We start from the raw sequence: 21,224 nt of genomic DNA, 5'->3' as shown, positions 1-21,224 counted from the left end.
CAGACAGATTGAAGCTCTTGTACTTTGACCTCATGACTATAATAAAACATGTAGTAGGATTCAGCTTCGTTGTGTCTCCTAATTTGACATCGTAGCAAAAATATAACATACAAGAGACTTCAGGACGATTGAATGTGTTATTTCACCACACAAAAATATAAAACATGCATATTATTGGAACGATTTCATGTCTCTTAGTTTGATCTTATGACCTGGTTTCAAAATAGCACATCTACTTTGACCCTAAATGACTGAAATGAAATATGTAAGAGGTTTCAGGACTATTGAAATCCTCTTTGTTTAATATCGTAATAGAAAGCATGAAGTAACAGGAGTACTAGTAAATAAAGGTTGAAGATTTGGATTGGTGTTCTATAAGACGTTCTCTCATCATGCCGCATAGATGATTAGTAATGTTCTCACCATGTTTTCACCCATTAACCCCTTCAATACTGGGGTATATTTTCACCTTGACATTTGTGTACGATTAGATTTTATTGACATTATGAAGTGTTTATGAAGGTCAAAAGATTAATAGCCATAGTCTTTACTATTTTCATCACTCACAATAGTTTCTGAAGCTGCATAAAATCACCAGTAAGCAGAATGAATATGAAAACGCGTCATGGTATTGAAGGGATTAATAATTACACAGATTAGGTGTTAGTAGTGTTGATATTTAGAAGATTTTATTAATGAAAGCAAGAATAGGAAAACAGTTTGAATCTAAAAAAATTGTGTTAGTTTCTGTGTCTCTGTTTCAGTATAGGAGGTGGAGAATAATTACGTTTTCCCTCTCTTTTCTGTTTTATCATACTCTTCATACCCTTCTATCTTTATTATCACTTTCTTCCTCTCCTTCCCTCCTCCTACTCCCCCTCCTCTTGCTCCTCAGTACCTTTCACTAGAGCCTGTTGAAATGTGTCACAATATACAAAAAGAATTAAAAGTAGTTCCATAAAAAAAATAGTGGAAATAAAATAAGCAACAGAAGGAATAATAACAGACATACGAATAAAAAGGAGTGGAAAAAAAGACATGGAAAATAAATATAAAGGCAACACTCGCAGTAAGAAGAAAAGTTGGTATATATTCAATTTCTCAAAACTTTTTAAGCAAGAAAAGTTATGCGAGGAAAAAAAATGTAGGAAAAAAAGAAAGAAAAGGAGGAAAGAATATAGTAATAATTCAGAATATAAAAATCGAGGTGAATGAAAGGTCACAGAGAGAGAGAGAGAGAGAGAGAGAGAGAGAGAGAGAGAGAGAGAGAGAGAGAGAGAGAGAGAGAGAGAGAGAGAGAGAGAGAGAGAGAGAGAGAGAGAGAGAGAGAGAGATCCAATACACCTGTTTCGCACCACACACACACACACACACACACACACACACACACACACAGACAACACAAGACACCAATATCGCTTTCTTCCTCAATACCTCCAAACACAGCAATATTTCCACACATTCTTCCTAAAAATCAACCTACACACGAAAGGCGAGGGCGAGATGTCATGGATTTTTTCGCCCCTTCCCTTGCTACGTCTCTGCTCTGGCAACACTTTCTTTGTCCCGTGATATAGATGGCGCAGAAAGACGAGCCGGGTTTGTGTAGGTGGGTGTGTGCTAAAAGAGGCAAGAAGTTCGTGCATTTTTGATCGTGTTCCGTGAAGTGTGAAGGTTCAAGGACGAGGAGGAGCAGGAAAAGGAAAGGAGAACGAGGAGGAGGAGGAGGAGGAGAAGGGAAAGGAAGGAGGGGAAGGAGGAGGAGGAGGAGGAAAAAAGAAAACAATGAAACCACAGCAGACCTATTGGCTGTCTAATTTATGAGTACAGATATGAAATAGTAAAAATGAAGACATGTCCTCGTCCTTCTTTCCCTCCAGACGTAGTTCACAAACGAGGAGGAGGAGGAGGAGGAGGAATACAAAGAAAGAACAAATAGAAGCAGGCCTAATGACCTTTACTTGGCTGTTTGCGTGCTACTCTATCAGAACTAACCTAGAAGAAAAGGAGGAGGAGGAGGAGGAGGAGGAGGAGGAGGAGGAGGAGGAGGAGGAGGAGGAGGTTACAATAAATAGCAAATGATGTTCTTTGAAAAAAAAAAAAAAAAAAAAAAAACAACGCAAAAATAAACAAAAAATATACAATAATGATCATGACGACTCATCTTTCACATTGTAATAAATAGATGAACTAATATATAATCAAATGAATAAATAAATAATATGAATAAACAAAATGTGACTCCATCATGCAATTGCAAAGAGAGAGAGAGAGAGAGAGAGAGAGAGAGAGAGAGAGAGAGAGAGAGAGAGAGAGAGAGAGAGAGAGAGAGAGAGAGAGCACAAACATTCTCTTCCCAGCACCATCTATCATTCATCAGCTGCGACATTTTCCACGTAATATTTGCATTCCAGAAATATTTAGTCATATTTTCAGCCTTTAATAGTATTTTTCCCCACTCTCTCTCTCTTTCTCTCTCAATATTATCTCGTTTTTAATCCCTTTGCTACATGTCTTTTAGTTATACCTTTCTTCTTTCTCTCCTCTTCTATTTTACACTCATTAAAGGTGACGTTAAAAATACAAGATAATAATAGTAATGGTGTTTTTACTATTACGAGTCCACTACTACTACTACTATTACTAACAAGAATTACATAACACCACTTCCTCTCACTGGTATTTGAACTCCTTAAGGAATGTTGCACTTAATTACACAAATTATATCAAGTGTCGTCAAGGGAAATCAAGAATGAACCCAAAGTACCACACACTCCAGCAAAGAGTTAGTGCAGCGAGCCTCGGTTGTTTAATGGACAGCAGAGGAACATAGATGTATTAGTCACTTCCAGAAACAAAGTGAGAAATTTTGGAATGCTTATTAGGTCCGTAGTCAGAAACTCTTTGCCCGCTTAGTTGCCAGTTCCCATAGAGTTAGCGGGATTTTCAAGAATGTTTCCTCAGTTAATAATATAGAAATCATGTCAATCTGCCTCTAGAACCATAAAAAAACACCTTAAAAGCTCGTGTAAACTTAAATAATTTTGAAATAGTGGAGGCGAAGCACAGAAATGTATTATGAAAAAGGTTTGTGATGTTTCTCTTAATATTTCAGCATTGCATTAACTCTTCCTTATGAAAAGCTAGTCAAACCTTTGCAAGTTATTGTATTCATCTATTTACATACTTATTAGTTAATTATTGTTGCGTGTTTTTCATATCATCTAGGTGGGTATTGAAAGTTAATTTATATAGTGTACGAAAGGAATCCTCTTACAAATACTTGTCTTTGCGATCCTGGGAAGAAACACAAAACATAAAGGAAAGACGAAAGATCCATAATATCACATTCCTTACCTGTATTTAACACCCTGGAAGGTGCAAAAAACAGAAAACCATAAAACATAAATACAGAACACATTCCTTACCTTCCGAGCAGTCAGGTCCTGTCCAGATGGTCTCACACACGCAGGCCGAGGTGTGCAGGTCGTAGTGGCCGTGGCCTGAGCAGTCTGGGAGGCAAGTGAACACCTTGTGGTCCACCGTGGAGCAGTTCGCATCAGTCCAGCCAGCGCGGCACACACACCTGCCCTCCACACACCAGCCGTGCCCGCGACAGCTGGGATCCACGCAGTCCACTGAGGTGAGGCACGTGGATTGATTAGAAAGGTAAATGTGAGGAAAGGATGAAATAGACAGGCGAATGGGAGGAAAGGTTAGAATAATTTAAAGTAAGAAAGGTAAGCATTAAATAACTGACTGAGATAAGAGGTAGTGGTAAACTAGACAAGTGAATAAGAGTGAAAGTTTGAGTAATTGAAGGTGAGATAAGAAGTAATGGGATATTAGACATATGAATATAAGCGAAGGTGTTAAATGCTATACTAATATACACGATTTAAACCGAACAGTAGTGAAGTGGAGCAATAAAAGGTAAAAAGAAGTAACAGTATGGAAAATCAATAACAACGTAAAAAAAAGATACTTCAAAGAGGTGAAGACAAAATCCATAACAAAAAATAAATAATAGAAGCAGAATATTAGATCATTTATCGTTCATGGAGAGATGATAGGAATACAAGTGGCTAAATGATTATGGTGCTTTAAAGAGGTAAATGTGAGTGAAGGTGCAAAAAGGTAAATGAGCAAAAACGAACAAAGCATTTCAAAATCTAGTACTTAAAATCATTATTCTTAAACACAAACTAAACGATAAAAAATAATAAAATATAGATAACTACAACACAATACAAATATACGTATAGCTACAACACAGATTTTATTTTCTTAACCACTTCAGTACCATGACGTATTTTCATATTTATTCTGCTTACTATTTGGAGATTTTATAGAGCTTCAGAAACTTAAAGGGGGATTATAGATAGTGAAAACTCTGTCCATTAATCTTCTGACCTCCATAGACCCCTCCTAATGTAAATAAATTCGCCTAATCATACCTAAAACTCGTAGTAAAAATGCGCCCCGGTACTGAAGAGGTTAATATCATCATACAGAATATAGAAGCAACACTAAGTTTACACTATATTACTACACATGTTGAATTTACTGGCACACAAACCTCCGGCCTGTGGCGAGTATTCTCCCACTAAGAAAAACATGCAAGAAATGAAAATGAAAATAATATATAAAAAAGATAATCTGGAAAAAAAAGAGGAAATGAGTTTGTTGAAGTATAAAAGAAGGCAGTAAGTAAAAAAGATACATTTAAACAGAACCTCATGTGAAAATCAACGTAAAAAACAAAGATACAGTAAAATAATACCTTCAACAGAACACAGTAAATAACATCAGCAAAAAGTCTTAATACTCTCCAGTCCCACGTCAAATATTATAAAAGCTCAACAAGATCACGGAAGAAAAAAGTAAAAAACAAATATAATCTTTTTTTTTCATATCTCTAGTGGAATAATAGAGATAAAAAATAAATGCAATCGTTAGTAATTTCCTTTAGTAATTTCACCCCTTCCTTTTTCTACTACACCCGCCAGCACTATTCTCTCTCTCTCTCTCTCTCTCTCTCTCTCTCTCTCTCTCTCTCTCTCTCTCAGCATCCTTGTCCTCATCAACGCGTCTCAGGTAAAGCCTAAGGTAAGGTATTTATACAATCTAACCTTACCTTACCTTGCCTCAACAAAGCATTCCTCATACCTCCTCTTAGTCCTCCCAATACGCACTCTCATTCCTCTCCTTTTATTTCTTCCTCTAAGTCTCCTCTTTCTATCCATTATCTCATTCCTACTATTTATATTTATTCTCATTCTTCTATCTATTCCTAAATCTTTCCTTTCATTCTTCAGGGACTGTTTTACTATTCTCTTTCACATTCCTTCATTCCAGTCTACCGTTCCTCCATCTCACAGCTTCCAGAACACGGCTTATAACATCTTTCTGTCCAGTTTCACTTCCAGTTTCCAGGCAACCCTTCTAATAGAATTCTCTTGCGTCCTATCCTTCCGTTTCCCTTTTTTCCTGTGTTGTCAACCCTGTAATTTTCTCCCTTTACTCTCTTTCTCTCTTCCATTCAATTACTTTTTTCTCTTTACCTTTCTTAGTTTCTTTTTTTCCCTTTTCTTTCCTCCTATTACTTGTTTTAGCTTACTATCCCGTTACTTTTCACTCTCTCCCATCATCTAACATTTCCTTCCATTCTACTTTCTCTTTCCTCATTCCAGCATTCATAACCAATTCCTTTCCTCCATTTCCTTCCCTCCTATCATCTCTTCCAGTTTTCTACCCTATTACCATTCCAGTTCATCCCATACTTTCCAAACATTTCCTTCCTTTTTACCTCTTTCCTCCTTTTCCAGCCTTCCAAACCTTTTTCTCTCCCCTCCCCTCCTATCACCTCTTCCAGTTCACAATCCTATTACCCTTCCAGCCCCTCCCTTCCATTTCCAGACCCCTCCTGTGCTTTCCCCTTCCAGTTATCCCCCCCCACAAAGCCCCGGATAGCGTAGGGTAACACGTTCACTTCTCGTAACAAAAAAGATAAGCTTTCCAAATAAATTAATATGACAGTTAATGGTACTGTGAGGGTGAAATACATGCAAATATTGTATGTATGTGTGTTTTATATTTAGTTTGTATTCAGCTCTGCGATAATCCTACTTTTATCAATTTGCACGTTTAGTCTTTTCTACGTACTCATTTTAAACTTTATTTTAATGGAGGCTTGAAAAAAAAATAGGGAGATTGTTTTTGAGATTATTCATTTGATTTTGCCACAACTTTTTATATATATTTAATCTTTGAAAAAGCGATGTATTGAACGCTTTCTGTGTGTGTGTGTGTGTGTGTGTGTGTGTTTTGGAAAGCATGAACAAAACGTACAAACCGATAACAGTTTTTTACTTATCATGATGAAAGATGAATACATGAACACAAAAATATATAAAAAACGAACACAGAGTTCCATGCATGTTTGAATGTTTTGTTTGGGAAATTAGCATGTGTGTGTGTGTGTGTGTGTGTGTGTGTGTGTGTGTGTGTGTGTGTGTGTGTGTGAGAGAGAGAGAGAGAGAGAGAGAGAGAGAGAGAGAGAGAGAGAGAGAGAGAGAGAGAGAGAGAGAGAGAGAGAGAGAGAGAGAGAGAGAGAGAGAGAGAGAGAGATACAAACCCACAATAAAATACTACAAAACACTCCTGAAACAAAAAAAAACACAAACAATCTACAATATAAAGAAAGTAAAAAAAAAAAAAAAAAAAAAACTAACCCCACACAGAAACACACAAAACACACAAAAAAAAAAAAAAAAATCACCCTAAACTACAAAAAATAGAGAAAACACACACAAACACCACATAAAGACACCAGAACAAACATAAAGACCAAAAACATCACTTACCAATCTCGCAATGATCGCCCTTCCAGCCTGGCTCACACACACAAGATCCGGAGACGCAGGAACCGTGACCCCGACAATCTGGCACTTCACAATCCGCCTCCGGAATGTCGCACTCTCTTCCCTTCCATCCGGGTTCACAGTGACACAGGCCGCCCCCGTAAGCGCCGTGATTGCTGCACAGAACCGGACACAAACCTGCAAGGGACGTGGAGGGAAAGGTTATAGTGTGACAGTGTGGTAATTGAATCATTTGGTGTAAGTTTCTATTAATCCCTTCAGTACTGGGACGCATTTTTACCACGAGTTTTAGGTATGATTTGACGGTTTCATTTATATTAGGAAGAGTCTATGGAGGTCAGAAGATTAATGGACAGAGCCTTCACTATCTTAATCACCTACATGTGTAGATGAAGCTGTATAAAATCGCCAAATAGTAAGTAGAATAAATATGAAAACACGTCATGATACTGAAGGGGTTAATGCGATGGCTGGTGGACATTTAACCACTTCAGTACTTAGACGCATTTTTTACCATGAGTTTTGGGTGTGATTAGACCATTTTATTGACATTAGGAAGGGTCTATGGAGGTCAGAAAATTAATGGCCACAGTCTTCACTATTTTAACAGCACAAAGGTTTCAGGAGGTGTATAGAATCACCTTATAGTAACTAAAATGAATATGGAAACATGTCCTGGTACTGAAGGTGTTAAGGAAGACAAATGTGATGGTGTTGGAAGAAATGTTTGCATAGTATATTTTGCCAGGGATTAGTCACATTTGTACATTCATATTTATATCCTCAAGACTACAAGCCCTGTAGAGCATCATTAGTATGAGGAATAGGGTCTAAATATATATATCTATACCGTATAGATATGATTGTTGTTCATGTGACTGATATAATTTAATTATCTGTTTTTTTTTAATAATTTATGCTATAACTTTGCTTTCTCTGGAGCTTGTAGCCATGAAAAATTTCACTTGTACACGACAATGTACAATAATGTGACATATAAATGATCTTTTAGTGATCTTTATCTTATAGTGTGATAAAGAATAAAACAATAATGGTAGACTGGTGGGATTAATTATTTTTTGTACTATGTTTCTTGGTTGGCAGGTCACAAGCTTGCAAAGAACGTTAAAGTAATGTTTCAATGTGCCTTCTTGGTTTAGAATAGTGGAATCAAATAGTCTGGTACGAGTTTGTGTAGATAGCATGTTTGTTGCTCGACTCGACACAGGATACGGGATGTTAAGGAATACTTCAATACGCTAGTGTGCCAATAGAAGAAAGGTTTGTCATAATAGAACGTTGAGATTACATAATTTAGTGTACGTCCGCGTTGATACCGAGACTGCTGCTCAAGTTAATGTCAAACTACCATAATCTAGAAACGAATAGCTATCGCAGACGAGAATGTAACCTAACACACTGCATATAAACCAACACCACATATCAAAATGCAAAGAAAATAAAATATAAAACACACATCAACTCCCTAAAGAAGCAAAATATCGCATTAACCAATACCTGAACCATCGAAAACTGAAGCAAAGACACAACGATAAGGAAGCTAATCTAACCCACAACCCAGAGTATATATATCCCCATCACCACACACCAGCGGGGGCACAAGCACAGGTAAACGCGGTGCACAGGCGGGAAATCACGGGGAGGGAGGGTACGCTAAAACACCGCCAGGACACGCAGCCAATTCAGTTAATCCGCGACGCACGACCAAGGCCTGAGCGGCGCCGCGAGCCTGGATGGAGGGACTGAGCCAACACGCGGCGCCCAACACCCAAAATTATATGCCGCGCCCGCAGAAATACTGGACCAAGTGAAGGTAATCGGTGAGGAAGGACGTGCCGACGCAAGGGACGCAAGGATCAGAAGGCTGGAGTCTCTCTCTCTCTCTCTCTCTCTCTCTCTCTCTCTCTCTCTCTCTCTCTCTCTCTCTCTCTCTCTCTCTCTCTCTCTCTCTCTGTCTGTCTGTCTGTCTGTCTCTCTCTCTCTCTCTCTCTCTCTCTCTCTCTCTCTCTCTCTCTCTCTCTCTGTCTGTCTGTCTGTCTGTCTGTCTGTCTCTCTCTCTCTCTCTCTCTCTGTCTGTCTGTCTGTCTGTCTGTCTGTCTGTCTGTCTGTCTGTCTGTCTCTCTCTCTCTCTCTCTCTCTCTCTCTCTCTCTCTCTCTCTCTCTCTCTCTCTCTCTCTCTCTCAGGAAATTGGAAACGCCTCAGAATCCTTAACTGCCTCGTCATGTCCTTCGCGGAACAACCTGAAGAAGGAAAGGACAAGGGACGTCTCCCCTCGGCCCACACGCCTCCTCCTTCCTACGCCATTCTTCACAGGAAAGAAGGACGTAAAGGATTCTTTCTTCATTCCTTTCAATCTTTACTTTTTTTCGTTTTTCTTGCTTTATCTTTCTTTATTTATTTCAATCTTTCCTTTTTTCTTTCCTTTTCTTGTTTTATCTTTCTTTATTTCTTTCAATCTTTACTTTTTTCGTTTTTTTCTTGCTTATCAATAGTTCTTACTCGAATTCTCCTCTTTGTCTCATATTCTTACGCTTTTATTCCTATTCGTTGTTTTTCCAGTTTTATCACGTTCCTTCATGTCTTTATTCTTCCTGCGAATTTTTCTTTTATTTCTCATCTTTATCCGATCTTTCTTTTTATATCATAGTAAATTTTTCTTTAGCTAGATCATTATATCCTTTATTTAAGCATTCTCTCTCTCTCTCTCTCTCTCTCTCTCTCTCTCTCTCTCTCTCTCTCTCTGGAAGGTCGTGGCCGTGCAAGACTTCCCCAGCTTAGTTAATATGGTTTGTTTGTACTTAGGGGCGTGAGGGTTGGTCTTGGCGCCCCTGACGAAGAGGGGATGACGGCAGATCTCTCTCGGCGATGTTCATGAATATTTATAACTTGTGGGAGTGTTTGCCGAGGACTTGCGTAAGAGGGAATGTTATCACGACTAAGTAGGAGCATGGAAATGGAATGGTGCGTTGATGTGTTTGGGGTGAATGCTGAAAAGTATAAGTACACATATATCAGGATAGTGCACGTTAATCTCCCTAAATCGCTCCCATGATGAGTAAAATAAAAGGATTCGGGTTAATTTTGGTTTTCTTATGATAAACAAACAATTAGGAAATTTTAACCAGAAAGTACTGTTAAATAATGATAGGTATTGACGGAAAAATGGTAAAAAGGTTAATGTCTCTTCTTTTACGCTACAGAAATATTAACGAATGAACGCTAAAGTATAAAAAAAAATGTTACAGGTATCAAAGACAAGAGAGAGAACACATAAGTTTTGGCTTTTTACGTTTTTACATTTATAAAAGCTGGACGAAAAAGTAATAAAAGAAAATAAATGAAAAATAAATAAGAGTTACACAAGTTATCGGTATTGAAGGGAATCATTTTGTCAAGCAGTGAAAGGGTAACGTTCGTCCGTGATTTACGTAAAAAAATGCTGGGTGATAATTGGGACTGTTTCTATCTGGCTCGTTCGTCTGGGCGGAAAATGATCTCCCGCTGAAATCTGATGGAATATTAAGGCGAGGCAATCCCAGTTTTTCCAAGTCATCAGCGTCTGGAGCACCTGCCTGTGTGATTCACGAGATGTGGCTACAATTCTCATCTCAGCTTAACACAGGGAAGATAACACTGCCTCGCTTCAAACACACACTATGCTCCCTTCACCTAACATTACTAGTTATCTGTTTTGCTAAATTTCTCTGCAATTGTCGTTTTTTCTCTAAACTTTTCATCTGAACTTAACATAGGGAGGCACACACACACACACACACACACACACACACACACACACACACTCTTAATGTGTGGCCCCTGTTCACCTAGCAGTAAATAGATACGGGATGTAACTCGAGGGGTTGTGGCCTCGCTTTCCAGGTGTGTGTTGTGTGTTGATGTGGTCTCAGTCTTACCCGCAGATCGGTCTATGAGCTTTGAGCTCGCTCCGTAATGGGGAAGACTGGCTGGGTGACCAGCAGACGACCGAGGTGAAATACACACACACACACACACATACACACACACACACACACACGCCCGGTAGCTCAGTTGTTAGAGCGCTGGGTGTCTCCTTTCACGTGTAGCCCCTGTTCACCTAGCAGTGAGTAGGTACGGGATGTAAATCGATGAGTTGTGACCTTGTTGTCCTGGTGTGTGGTGTGTGCCTGGTCTCAGGCCTATCCGAAGATCGGAAATAATGAGCTCTGAGCTCGTTCCGTAGGGTGACGTTTGGCTGTCTCGTCAGAGACTGCAGCAGATCAAACAGTGAACACACACACACACACACACACACACACACACACACACACCTTCCTCCCTTCCCTCAATAATGTATGATTCCCTCAACAATATATATTTTCCTAGATTTTCCTTCCAAATGTCTTTTTTCTACAAGTTAATGCTAATTTTCTCAACTGAGTTTAATATAGTGAAGATAACACTCGAGATAAGGAAACTTATAGTGCGGCTCTTCTTCACACACACACACACACACACACACACACACACACACACACACACACACATACCCTTTCCTCCTCTATCCTCTTTTTTCATTAAGCTCAAAATCCAGCATCTTACATCTTTTCATTATTCTCACTTTTTCACTATCAAATTTCTTATAAACTCTCTTCTAATAAACAAAACACTCACATTCACATTACCTATTCAAATCTTATTCCTACACGCTCATCACCGCAGTCACGAGATCCTCAACATTACACTCACACGTCATTACCACCTGCGATCCTCTACTCCAGTCTCACGCTCTCAGATAATGACGGAAAAAAATCTCACGCTCTATTCAAGACTAGATCCAAGCAACAGCAACGCAATCCACGATATCATTTCACCTCAAGGAAAGCTGAAATGCGCTGATATTCACGTTCTTTTCAGAAACGTTTATGAAAACACGTTTAGATGAAAATAACGTTTTTTCTGTATTTTGCGATTCCAAATGTAAATTAAGTGTATGGAGAGAGAGAGAGAGAGAGAGAGAGAGAGAGAGAGAGAGAGAGAGAGAGAGAGAGAGAGAGAGAGAGAGAGAGAGAGAGAGAGAGAGAGAGAGAGAGAGAGAGAGAGAGAGAGAGAGAGAGAGAGAGAGAGAGAGAGGAGCGGTGCCTTATCAGCATAACAGCGGGGGTGTTTTTGACAGCTCATTTTCCTGGCAATTTTCTGCCCGCTGTGTTACTGAAATCTGGAGTACCCCGACCGTAGACTTATTCGATGTAGCTCCCGCCTGCAGCCTGGGATGTGCCTGCCCCAGCAACACAGTCCCGCACCCTTCCAGTCCCTCCCGTGCCCCGCCCCGTCAGACTCTGTGGCGGGTCTGGAGTGGGTTGGGGGCGTCTGGGCCTTACAACAATATCCTCCATTATAACTTTTCTCCGCGGCCTCCGTACCCTACCCAGTCTCCTCCTCCTCCTCCTCCTCCTCCTGCACCGGCCCGCAAGTCTCCTTCAGGCAGTTTGGGTTTATGCAGTCACAGAGAATAAAATTTGAACAAAGGGATTCGTCGATCAAAAAGTGATTTAGAGGAAAGTGCATTGTGTGTCTTTTATTTTTCGTTTTGTTGCCAAATCTCTAAAGAGCGAAGGATGGAATAAAGGAATAAGGAAAAACTGTAAATGAAAAAAACAAAGAACGTTGAGAGCTGGAGAGGGAAAGAAGCAAGAAAACTAGACTTAAAGGGGAAGGTACTGAAGGACATTACTATCTCACACACACACACACACACACACACACACACACACACACACACGCCTGTTTATATTCAGTTCCTTACAGAGAAGATGACACTAAAACACGATGCAAGACTTCCTACCTACACTTGCCACACACACACACACACACACACAACAAATTCACGCCCACATATCCCACGTACACGCATGAACGCCCACATACACGACAAAATTCCTTCCCCAACACACCCATACACACACGAACGCGCACATCCAGACGCCGCCCGCCCTATTCAGGCTGCGGCGCCCCTGTGAAGACCCAAGACACACGTTTATGCATACAAACATAAGCCTAAGGAACGTCTACCCTCCCCCTTTCTCCTTCTCCCACTCCCTCTCTCTCTCTTGTATTCAGATCACACACTGGTAATGCTCAATTCTTCTCTCCTCTCATTCTCAGGCATGTCGATATTATTCCTTCCTGTGTGACTCTTCCTCTCTTTTCCTTTCCTCTTGACCGCACGTTACTAGGGAAAGACAACTCGGAGGGGGAGTTGGGAGGTAGTGAGAGGGAGGAGGAAGGAGGGAGGGAGGGAGGGAGGAGAGAAGAGGAAGAGGAGGAGGAAGGCAAAAATGGACACGCTTCGAAATTGTCACAGGAGGCGTGAATAAGTAATAAGACTACACATGTTGAGGAGGAGGAGGAGGAGGAGGAGGAGGAGGAGGAGGAGGAGGAGGAGGAGGAGGAGGAGGAGGAGGAGGAGGAGGAGGAGGAGGAGGTGCTGAGAGTAAAGGCTAAATTGTTTATATTAAGGAAAGTAAAAAGTGTCCTAAGAATTACGTTAAAAGGCGACCCTATAAGAAGAAAGGGAGAGTACCAGGAAGTAGCTGAGAGAGAGAGAGAGAGAGAGAGAGAGAGAGAGAGAGAGAGAGAGAGAGAGAGAGAGAGAGAGAGAGAGAGAGAGAGAGAGAGAGAGAGAGAGAGAGAGAGAGAGAGAGAGAGAGAGAGAGAGAGAGAGAGAGAGAGAGAGAGAGAGAGAGGAAAGACTCAAGGAAGCATAACCATCAAGTTACTGAAAAATAACGAAGGACGGAGACAAAGAGAAGACGAAGTGGAGGAAGAGGCACTAAAAACGAAGGAGAATCTAAGACCATAACACGCTTAACACGCACATTCTAAGAGGAATCCAACACCTTATTACCGCCATTAAGGTGCTCGACATTAGGTGAAGGTGTTAAGTGCTCCAGAAATTGTCCATTGGTTCTTGCAGTGATGATTACGTTTTCTTTTACACTCTTTTTAAGGGATTACTTCGTTGTTAGATCTCTTAACCATTGTATATAGCATGGTTGTGTAATTTAGGAGTATTTGAAATCTATATATGTTACTTTTATTACAGGTAAATGTATTGAACCATTATCTATTTCAAATTTGTGTTGAATAAATACATTTTTTTTGATTTCTTGAAGGAGATATGCGAAATTAAAGAAAGGAACATAAAGGAAGAACTAACAAACTCCTTTCTACGTTTTTCATAATCTACTTTAACTAATCTACGAACACCAAGAAAGGGAAAACGACAACGGACTTCTTGCCCCTTCTGAGGTTCTTACTAGTCAAGGAACACAAAGGATGAGACGACAAAAGACGCAGTAACAGACGCCTTTGTGGTATCTAATGTAGATTCACAGATGTAGGGTAGTCAAGGTAAGTACGTATTTAGCGGCTCTGAAGACCAGCAAGATGAAGAATTGAGAATAAAGATGAAAATGGCTTTGAGTTTTGAAATAGTTTGGGCCATTAGTGTTTATGCTTCTCTCTCTCTCTCTCTCTCTCTCTCTCTCTCTCTCTCTCTCTCTCTCTCGCGAATCAATACAATAATGGGACACGAACTTCACATTACAGAGTTCTTACAATTTAATTGGAACGCAGAGAGAGAGAGAGAGAGAGAGAGAGAGAGAGAGAGAGAGAGAGAGAGAGAGAGAGAGAGAGAGAGAGAGAGAGAGAGAGAGAGAGAGAGAGAGAGAGAGAGAGAGAGAGAGAGAGAGAGACGTTTTAACACAAGTACTTTAATATCAGTAATTGGAAACGACGTGTTAATGGCGCGGCACAAGTATTATACTGAACACTTTTCTTTTGTAATATTAATTCACTCTAAATGATTTAACAGCGGTATTCCAGAACGTCTTTCTATTTCATATCGACAAATTTTAAGCCAGTGAAATTATTGGAGTTTTCTTTTGGTTTCATGAGTCCAGTGATATTTTTACGAGCACTACACCATCAAACGAAAAAACCACATGAAATCCTTTTCAATAATCTCTTGTGGCATTTAAAAATAGTCGTGGCTTCCTCTAATATTATTTATTTGAAATTATTGTCGGTTTCTTGCTTGCAATGATAGTTTAACAAGCATTTCGCATCACTAAATGGAATAATACTTCCACGAACCTGACTAATGATTTACGTGGCCTTTGAAATATAGCCTTGACTTTTTTAAACTGTGGTGGAGGTTTAAGCAGCTTTCCAGTCTTTTTTTTTTTTCAATGTAGATATTCTGACAACCAGAAAAATGAATGTGGTTCATCACCTCTATGGCCTTTAAAAATATCCTTGACGTCATTTTAGTCTATATCACAATTTCCGAGAATATTTTAATGATTCTAATGATGCTTTTAACAAGGATACTGCGCTTTCAAAGGAAGAACCATAACAATCATCCCAGAAGCCTTTGAAAATAATCTAATGAGAGAACAAAGCGTTTACGAAGGTGTCAAGATAATGCTATACTCACTCTTGGAGCAGTCCTCGCCCATCCACCCAGGCACACACTCGCAGCGACCCAGTGCGCAGGAGCCGTGGTTGTTGCAGTCATTGGGACACGCTGACTGTAGGTCCGGTTCCTCGCCCAGGTATAATTCCACCTGTCCAGTTAGTAGGCACAGGTGAGAGTCAGTCAGGTGTGTGTGTGTGTGTGTGTGTGTGTGTGTGTGTGTGTGTGTGTGTGTGTGTGTGTGTGTGTGTGTGTGTGTGTGTGTGTGTGTGTGTAGATTTCTATGTAAATGCACTCAAACTTTCAAAACATCATTACATTCAAATTTATGTTAATATGATCGTACTAATTTTACATTTTTTCTGGAATGCTATAAAGAGAGAGAGAGAGAGAGAGAGAGAGAGAGAGAGAGAGAGAGAGAGAGAGAGAGAGAGAGAGAGAGAGAGAGAGAGAGAGAGAGAGAGAGAGAGAGAGAGATGAACACTACCTCTGCACTGACACACCACTCACTCACCTCGTTCCAGCCAATACCGTCATTATAGATAGCCAGGTACCAGGTTCCCGTGTCCAGGTATTCCACCAGTGTCACGTTCACGCCGCGGTCATGGATGAAGCGACGCTCCCGGAACACGGATGGCAGGGCAAGAGGTTCCTCCACATCCTCGTCATCAGCGTGTAGGACTTCACGTGAATCCTACAGTGGGGAGACGATGGATATGAAGGATGATAATGAAGATGTTTGGGTTATTGTGGATGTATTAATTATTGAGTTATCTATATTTTCTCGCCCTCTCATTCCACCTTTGATCAATGACATAAATGGAAAATTATGGGTTGATGAATGAGTTATCCATACTGTTCTGATCTACTTTTGTTACTAATTTAACATTTTTCTGGAATGCTAGAGAGAGAGAGAGAGAGAGAGAGAGAGAGAGAGAGAGAGAGAGAGAGAGAGAGAGAGAGAGAGAGAGAGAGAGAGAGAGAGAGAGAGAGAGAGAGAGATTATTTACTAGATTTAATTCAAAGTGGATGGAAAGAGAATGGGATATCATAACGAAGGAAATAAAATGTGCGTGGATTATTGAAGGGTAAGTTAATAGCTGCTTCATTCGCATCCTCTTATTCAATATTTCTCGGGATTCCATTGATATTAATAGAAATAGAAGTAACACATGAAAGAAAACGTGAATAAGCTGATTATTATTATTATTTTTCTGTATCCCTTCCGTTTCTCCCTCCTCAATATTACAGAAGGCAGTGACAATTGAATGAAGGGAACAGAGAAGCATAGAAAGGGTGGGAGGATGTTTCAATAAGTTAACAGATAAAAATAAAAGGAAAAATACATGAGAGCTATGGTACAGTGTAGTGCTGAAACAAAATATTGACAATACATCCATTTGTTGCTTTTACAAATTCAACATGTTACGATTGAAAAAAAAGGAAGGATTAAACTACAACAATAGAAGTGAAAGTAACCGCAAGAATACATGATACATAAACACACTCACCACACACACACACACACACACACACACACACACACACACACACACACACGGAAAACACAATTAACACCACCACTAACCAGGAAATCACCCATGACAACACTGCCCCCCTCAGGACCCGCGGAAAAGCAAATTTGTTATGGCCGAAACAAACCTAAAATGACATCATGATGGACCGTCACGGGCCAAACGGAATGACTAATGATGCGTGGAGGAGTCCTGCCGCTCACCGCGCTGGAATGTCACAACACGGACAGAGGGGACGAGGGGAAGAAGGAGGAAGAGGAAGAGGGGAAAGAGGATGAAGTATAGCAAACAAAATCAAAGAAAAGAAGAGAAAAAGTACTCGTATAATAACATGGACCTAAGGAAGAGAGAAAGGATCAGAAAAGCAAAGAAAAAGAAGGAAAAAGAAAAGGGGGATAAGGAGGCCGTGGGTAGGATGACAAAGGAAGCAAACAAGAGCAAAGGAAAAGAAACATCACATGGACGGAAGGAGGAGAAAGAAGAGGATCAGGAAAGCAAACACTAAGAAAAAAGGAGAAAAGAATCTATCAAAACAAGGACGAAGAGGATGAGGAGGAAAAGGAAGACTAGGAAAGCAAACAAACACTCGCATGAAAAAAGAGGACAGAAAAAATATTAGAACATGCACTGAATATGAGGAAGAGGAGGACGAAGAGAGCAAACAAATGATTAATAAACAAAGCATGGAACGAGTACAAGGAGGGAAACTAAGAGGAAAAGGAAGAAGACGAGAACGATGGTGACAAAAACGAGAAAAGAAAGTAAACAGAAAATATTAACAAATGAAAAGGAAGAAAATTACAAAGAAAGAAACAACAGGATTTGCAGCAGAAACACAAATAATAGAACATTTACAAGAAAAAAAATGAGGAGAGAAAGTTATGGGGAGGAGAGGAGAGGAGAGAGAGAGAGAGAGAGAGAGAGAGAGAGAGAGAGAGAGAGAGAGAGAGAGAGAGAGAGAGAGAGAGAGAGAGAGAGAGAGAGAAGGCTGAGAGGAATGAAAGGTGAAGTTGTGGCAATGAATGTATAGAGAGGAACAGAACTAAAGGTCAGAGAGAGAGAGAGAGAGAGAGAGAGAGAGAGAGAGAGAGAGAGAGAGAGAGAGAGGCAGTAGTAATGAGACAGAAAACAGGTACGGGAAAGTAATGAGGTGGTGGGTGGAACAGTGCGGGGAAAGGGATGGACGGAAAGCTGCATTATTCTGCCGAGAGACCCGCTGTGTGGAGGGAGTTCGTGTCACAATTTACTGCAGTTGAGTATGGACAGGGCGCTTACTCCTTTATTTACACGCTGCGCCGGGACTAAAAGGGATAAAGGGGTGGAGTTGAAGTCTAGTCCCTCTGATTTACTCTGCAGGATGGAATGAGGATTAATAGGATGATTCCAGCCGGCATTATTCTTCCTATGTTGAAAGGAGGAGCATCAGGGGAAGTGACTGTTCATATGGAGGATGGATGTAGAACTGTTTCTCTTTCTAATTAATAGTGAAAGGACGTATTAGAATTGTAAGTTTCAATTATATATAAAAATACAAATATATATACTGAGACGCATTTTTACTTTGAGTTTTTGGTATGATTAAACGATTGTATTTACATTACGAAGGGTCCATGGAGGTCAGAAGATGACTGGCAGGAGTCTTCACTACTTTATTCCTCAAATAAGTTTCTGAAGCTGTATAATATCGCCATATAGTAACCACAATGAATATGAAAAAGCGTCATGGCACTGAATGGGTTAAAGTGTAAAAAAGTTGTCTAAAGGGAGGAAAAAAAATATACAACTTTTATACAAACTAAAAAAAAAAATAAGTGATAGTGATTTCGTGTCTATCTTATGTCTTAAAATCAAAGATTGGAAAAGAAAATATAACATAATTAACGTTTCATATCATTCACCTGTTTATCTTGTCACCTTGAAATAGCCTACACAATCAGAAAGAGATTAATTAACAGCGAAATAGATGCGAATAGATACAACACATTTCCTTCTCACAGCCCCAAGCATCCGTTCACCTCGTCACCTTGACTGTACAAAAAATTATAAATTACCCTCATAATAAAGAGAAAGTGAGCAAATAAGAGAAAGAAAAATGAGCACATGCATTACATTTTCTAGTCTCTGCAGATCTGGTTACATCATCACACTGGACCTTCAACACAATACGTAGAAATTACACTAGAATAAGAGAGAAGGTAAATAAACAATGGAAATAAAAGCGGGTTGATGTTACATATTCTCCAGTGTCAGTCTCCAGTACCTAGTTACCTCAACATCTTGATTCTTACATCCACCATCTAAACAACACCACAGAAGTAAAAAAAAAAAAAAAAAGGTCAACAAACTATGAAAATAAAAATAATAGCTACAAGATAATTTCTAGTCTTAGTATACATCTTTTCAGCTCGTCACTTCAAGTCTTCAAGTCCTAGCCAAAACACCACCACCACCGCCACCACTATTGTACCTCAGAACGCCTTCAACAACCTACTTGAACCCTGAACAAATCACCTTACCCTCAAACACATCACCAAAACATTACCACCACGACCTTCACTGCACCCAAGAACGCCTTCAGCAATCTACTTGAACCCTAAACAAATCACCTCACCCTCAAACACATCACTTAAACATCACCGCCACGCCTCCCTACACAGACCCAAACGCCAGTAAACAATCCTACATCTCGAGCTTGACAGAAACCCTAAATACATTACTTAAGGGATTGAGGAAGCTGGACAAGGCTGGCTAGAGAGGCAGGCAGGCAGGTCGGGGCGGGTGGAGGCTGGTGTTGTGGGGCTAATTGATGGACTTCACTGGAGGCTCGTGTCCTGCAATTAATAACCGGCCTGCAGGAAGGGTCCGGGAAGCAAGAAGGATCACACGCTCACACGAATGCAGCTCAGCTCTTCCTGGTCGAATTAACAAAGTTGGGTTCTATAACTTCCTGCTAAGTTTGAGGCGGAGAGGAAGCCTTCACAGCTTAGTTTCATCTGTAATTAATTCCTGCAGGTGCGAGGAAGCCGGCAGGTATAAACAGGTGAAGGGAAGCAGGTGTTAATGAGCTCTACTTCACCTTTTACTTAAATATCTCTCAGGCAGGTAACGCGTTTCGTCTCCAAGGTGTATTGCGAAGTCTAATGTTCCGCCATCTGTGTCTGTGCCGTGAGTTCAGTTGCGTTGCCAGAAGGTATAGGTAAAGAGGACTCAAAGGGATCGCTAAAGTTATGGATAGGTATCGCACAAACGCAAAAAATAATAAGGCAAGAGAAAGGAGTTAAAAAACTACAACACAATAGAAAACAAACACACACACACACACACACACACACACACACACACACACACACACACACACACAGAAATCCCACTCCTAAAAAAAATATGAAAGAAAGAAAGCACTGATAAAGTGAAAGAAAGGAAAACAAAATAAGAAAAAATTATAAAACTTACTAACTTTGGTCCCCGAAAATGAAGAAAAAAAACACTAAAAAATCCAATATAAATAAAAACACTGATATATAAGAAAATAAACTAATAAAACTAATAAATTCCACCAATAAGAATCAACTCACCTCATCGTCTTTAGCAAACAACAGCTAAAATACTAAAAAATATTCAAATAAAAAAAACTAACAAAAAAACTAATAAAAATAATACAACTAAGAAATTTCCACCAATAGCAAACAATTCACCTCATCGTCCTTGGCAAACAACAGGTGATCGAGGTCATCCTTGAAGCCCAGGTGAAGGTCCAGATGGCTGCTGTGAGGGACGGGGTACACCTCCATCAGATCTTGCGAGGGGGAGGAGGTAACCATGGACGAGAAGGAAGAGGAAGAGGAAGAGGAGGAAGATGTGCTTGATTCCTGCGAGGCCTGTTGGAGTAGAGGAAGATGTGATGAGGAAGAGGAAGAGGATGTTGAGGAGGTTACAGAGAGGAGAGGAAGATGAGTAGGTAGTTATTGAGGAGGAGGAGGAGGAGGAGGAGGAGGAGGAGGAGGAGGAGGAGGAGGAGGAGGAGGAGGAGGAGGAGGAGGAGGAGGAGGAGGAAGAAGAAGAAGAAGAAGAATAATAATAAATAATAATAATAATAATAATAATAATAATAATAATAATAATAATAATAATAATAATAATAATGAGAAGAAGAAGAACAAGAACAAGAAGAAAGAAATCCATACAGGAAGTCAAATGAACAAAAAAAATATATAAAAAAGAAAGAAGCGACAAATGAAAAGAATAAACCGAAAAAACACACGAACGAGAGAGAGAGAGAGAGAGAGAGAGAGAGAGAGAGAGAGAGAGAGAGAGAGAGAGACGCC

At 40.0% G+C, this 21,224-nt stretch overlaps 1 protein-coding gene across 1 annotated transcript in view; it reads right to left on the bottom strand.

Annotated features, from left to right (window-relative positions):
- Nucleotides 1-21,224, bottom strand: part of LOC123510458 (teneurin-a-like) — a 462,953-nt gene that overhangs the window by 97,975 nt on the left and 343,754 nt on the right. The window contains 5 exon segments of the mRNA XM_045265650.1: nucleotides 3,429-3,638; nucleotides 6,867-7,061; nucleotides 15,386-15,515; nucleotides 15,879-16,058; nucleotides 20,595-20,777. Of these exon segments, the coding sequence (XP_045121585.1) occupies nucleotides 3,429-3,638; nucleotides 6,867-7,061; nucleotides 15,386-15,515; nucleotides 15,879-16,058; nucleotides 20,595-20,777 (898 nt within the window).

The sequence above is a fragment of the Portunus trituberculatus genome, chromosome 29 (assembly GCF_017591435.1).
Source record: "Portunus trituberculatus isolate SZX2019 chromosome 29, ASM1759143v1, whole genome shotgun sequence".
NCBI classification, from domain to species: domain Eukaryota; kingdom Metazoa; phylum Arthropoda; class Malacostraca; order Decapoda; family Portunidae; genus Portunus; species Portunus trituberculatus.
This window is presented reverse-complemented; position numbering and strand designations above follow the sequence as displayed.